Source organism: Echinops telfairi, unplaced genomic scaffold, assembly GCF_000313985.2.
Source record: "Echinops telfairi isolate 266 unplaced genomic scaffold, ASM31398v2 ScPeMD7_7410;HRSCAF=8448, whole genome shotgun sequence".
NCBI classification, from domain to species: domain Eukaryota; kingdom Metazoa; phylum Chordata; class Mammalia; order Afrosoricida; family Tenrecidae; genus Echinops; species Echinops telfairi.
The window spans coordinates 3099530-3103971 of NW_022111310.1; the positions used below are offsets into that span (position 1 = coordinate 3099530).

Here is a 4442-nt window from a genome sequence, read left to right on the forward strand (position 1 = left end):
AAGGGTCCAGCAATAATACTACTGTTCTCAGCCATAGCCAGCGTCTCTAACCCCGTCTCCATCCTCACGGGACACCCCGTCTTCTCAAGACAACTCACCAAAATCTTTCCCCCTCTCTTCGCCATTCTGCTGGGTGCCACAGCCAATTGGGGGGAAGCACGGGCTCCTTTTTGGACATCATCATTTATTTGTCCCCAAAGTTTATTAACACGGGATTCCTTTGTTCGCTCTCTCTCTGACTTTCTTCACTTACTCCTGTGGCCTCTCTCCCTTTCTTCCTTTCAGCTATTCTCTCTTTACTCTGTCTTCCAATCTCCCCTCACCCTGCCCCCTTCACTCTCATTCCAATCTAAACACCTGGGCAGGTCTTGACTCTAAGAAAACCTGTTAATTAAAACCTGTGCTCTGGGTCGGCTTTCCTTTTATTCCCATTCTAACAGAATGGTGCTGAAACCTGGGAGCGGTATTTATGGCCAGGACTGTGTCTGCGTTAACCTCTCCTAAGCCTCTTCCAGGACCCTTCGGAGCCAGCTTTCTGTACAACAGCAGTTAGAGACCTTCCAATTCAAAAGGATCGGTGAGTGTAAAATACAAAGCTCCCCACTCCAGGGTGGTCTGCAGTCGGACAGCCTTACCAGCCCCAGGGGCTCCTCTTGGGAGCTCAAATTTTCACTCACTCAGCCTTAGAACATGGGGTGTACTCTGATTACAACCTGGAAGTGCTGGGTATTCAATCGATCATAGAAAATCTGGTCAGACTACAAATTAAACTTCAGCAAAAAGCTGGGTGACTGAATATTTAAGTTCTTTATCTCAGGGTCATTTGCTCTTCTTGGCTTTAAATGGCCGTCTCAGACATCCTAAGCACTAGGTCTTTGGGCTCTTCCTTGTCTTTGGGATTGGGTGGGTGGGGCAATCAGAAAGGGATGCCTTACTAATTTGTTACCCTCACTTCTCCCTCATGGGATATGAGGTTAATGAATTTAAAGGAGGATTATCTTTGAAGTAAGTTATCCTCTCGGGAACTTAAATACTCACTCATACCCTTTATCATGGGTTGTAGTCTGGTCTAATCCCCAACAAAATGTACCCCTGCAATGTCTCCATTCACATTCTCACCTCTTTCAAGATTACCCCATCTCTCCTCAATTCCTGCTAGCCCAGAACAAAATTCCCCTCTGTACAATAAAAATCCTTTGGTCCTTCAGACCATGCTAAGCTGAAGACATCCCCTATGCCTGCGGGCTCCGCCCAAATGGTTTCAGTGCCATTTTCATCCCCTCTTCCTTACAAACGTCTTCTTTCTTTGTTCCAAACCCCTCTCCCTCCTGCCCTGTCTTCATCTCCTCCCACCACCTTCAAGCTGTAATCCAACACCCCCTACTCTCTGATCTCATACAATGTCTACAAGTAACTTCTCTCTCTTGGAAGCCAGTAGTGTCTCCCCATACTCCTCCTTCTACATCACAGATTACCGTCTTCCTCACAACCTGACACCTCTCCCCTGCTGCCAACCCTGTCTTGCCTCTCACCAGTTTGCATTCAACTCTTCCCTGTATAGAAACAGCTTTGAATTCGAAGGCTAATCCTCAGACCCTGCACCACTCCTTCCTCTCCTCGAAGTCATGGGAGCAGAGGGGCAGGTAAAAATGCATACTCCTTTCTTAATTTATGATTTATCTGTTCTAGGAAGACATCTGGAAGCTTTTGCTTCTGACTTAAACACGTATGTTAAAAGTTTGAAAAACTCAGTCTTACGGTCTTACCTGGAAAAATATATAAATTGATCTTATAACTATTGTCCCCCAAAGACAGGGAGAGCGTCTGGGCAGAGGCATTACAGAGAAGCAATAGGATTCGTGCCTAGAACCCAAAAGAAAACTTGACACAGTTTGTATATAGCCTCTCTAAGACTTTCCATGAATGCATCAGGGTTAGTCCTCCACACGAGGTAGTACTACATTACCTCATCCACACTTTATCTCACAGCTGCCAACATGAGGAAAGAGCTTAAAAATGTGCTGGCTGTTACCCTTCAAAGCACAGAGGGCTCTCTAAGAAGCGGATTGCCTTGCTGCCAGGAAGTGGGAAGGATCATCTCTTCCATAATGTCTCCGGAGCGACCTGCTCAGGACACCTTGCTGTCAGGGCTCCTAGGCTCAGCAATAAAGACCTGGCCGTGCTGTCCAGGGTCTGAGGCCCACAGAAACCACCCATCTTGTGCCCAGGGTAACTTCTGCCATGTCAGGTAAGCCCATTTCTTTCCTTTCCACATCTTCTACATTACTTACACACTTAGAACAAACCACTATTCCAGGAGTCACAGATATAATAACATAGCCACTTATTACACAAACACTTTCACATAGCCTATAGTCTGCATATTTCTCACAGCAGCTTCTAATCATTCCATATTGTCTCATCCCCTTATTGGGCAGAGATAGTCTTACAAAACTCAAAACAGGAATATCTATGCAATTAGCAGACACCTCCCAGACTCCCAACCTATTACTTCTCTTACAAGTAGCCTTCACTTCCTCCCAGAATAGCTGCACTATCTAACACAGATCATCATGCCTTTCTACAGAGGTGCCTCTGGGTACACTCTAACCATCAACCTTCCAGTTCACAGCTGGTCGTCTTAACCATTTGTACCTAATTAGCCTGGCATAAGTGGCGGTGTAGTCCAAGCTACAACAACTTGGACTGCTAACTGCAAAGTTAGTTTGAAACTACCAGCCAGTAGAAAGATGAAGCCTTCTACTCTCATCGAGCGTTCCAATCTTGGAACCCACGGGGGCAGTCACACTCTGTCCCTCACAGGGTGGCTAGGAGCCACAATGGACTCCATGGCAGTGTGTTTGGTCTTTGGGGTTTAAGTATTACACAAATGTCAGTTCTTAGTATGATCACTGATCTACTTACTCCATCTCCCTCCCCTTGAGTAGAAGCCCCAAACAGGGAGGGACGGCATCTGGGTTGTTCCACACACCCCTCCACATGGCGGACGGACACAGGGCTGCAACAATGGGCTCAAACATAAGGACGATGGTGAGGGTGCCCCAGGACTCAGCAGTGCTTTGCTCACAATGAGTCGGAACCGACTGGACGGTTCTAACAAGAACAGTATTATCTCCAGTGCCGATCAAAATCCCGGGCACACAGGAGGTGGTCCACACATATGAGGCATGTAAATGGATGATGGAGAGATTCATGGATGGAGGAGACAAAGAAATAGCATCACTCAGCCCCACAATCACATCTTTCTGCACCCTTTTCACCCGAGGGGGGTGAGTCCCACCCTCACCAGACCCTACACGCATGGAGCATGCATGTGAAATCCTCTGGGGTCAGAAAGAGTGACTAATTGGCCAGAAGCTCCCCAAAAGGTTTAACCACAAAGAAAGGAAAAGGCTGTCTGAGTGGACAGAACCAAATTTCAATGGAGAAGGGGAACTCAGGGAGGAGTGAAGAAGGGGTCTCCGTAGCTACAAACAGTCCCATTAGGGGTCTGAGGCCAGCAGGTCCCAGCTTCACTTAGGGAGCGGTGGGAGGTCTGGAGGGGCCAGGGTGTGGAGTGAGAGTGATGGGCAGGAGATGACAGTGGGAGGGAGGTTGTTCATTGGAAGTTTTGAAAGTCAGGCTAGGGAGTTGGTGGTGAGTCACACCGAGGGCTTGAAACCCAGGCTGCCCTCTGGAAACTCACCGTGGAGGCCATGCCCGGTTGGACCCTAGGGGCAGTCCCAGAGGGGAGTGAGAGGGGCAGGAAGCTGTGTAGTCATGCAAGAGGATTGAGCCACCGGTCCGCAGCATGTGGGCGAACCATTCCTGCAGCCAACCAGAGACATTCCCCAGATGGAAGGTCCTTACCTGCACGAGATTCCAGCCTTGTAGGGACTCTGCAATGATGGATGTGACGGATGGACAGACGCCTCCAAACACCATCAGGTGGCTCGGCCCGTATTTTATGGCGTCATAGAAGGCTTTCAACCCTTTGGCGTTGTCACACTGAGGAGCAGCACAGAGAGAGGGGGGGAGGCTCAGGTTAGAGACAGCTTTCCTTAGGAGCCAGAGCGGCTTTCACACAGACACGTCTTCCCTCACGGAGGACCTTCTAGATGCCACTTCTCCCATGGAAGGGCCTGTGCCGGAAAGTGAATGAAGTGTGATCCTGATGCGCTCATCCCACTCCCCTCCCCTCCCCTTACACACACACACACACACACACACACACACACACACTCAGTTGCCATCTGCTCATTCTGACTCACGGGGACCCCGATGTCCACAGAACTGTGCTTCCCAAGGGTCTCAGGGCTGCGACTTTTCAGAAACAATTGCCAGGTCCGTCTTCTGAGGGGCTTCTGGGTAGGTTTCAAAGCCCAGACTTCTGGCTAGTGGTGGAGCGCTGAATCAATTGCACCACCCACGTCATCCCTCAA

General features: G+C 49.1%; 1 protein-coding gene across 1 annotated transcript in view; it reads right to left on the bottom strand.

The window, feature by feature from the left end:
- GABBR2 (gamma-aminobutyric acid type B receptor subunit 2) overlaps positions 1-4004 on the bottom strand; it is a 265401-nt gene extending 261397 nt beyond the window's left edge. Inside the window, exon 1 of the mRNA XM_004711077.2 lies at positions 3871-4004. Within this exon, the coding sequence (XP_004711134.2) occupies positions 3871-3945 (75 nt within the window). The 5' untranslated portion in view covers positions 3946-4004. The remainder of the gene's footprint in view (positions 1-3870) is intronic.
- Between the last annotated feature and the right edge of the window lie 438 nt (positions 4005-4442).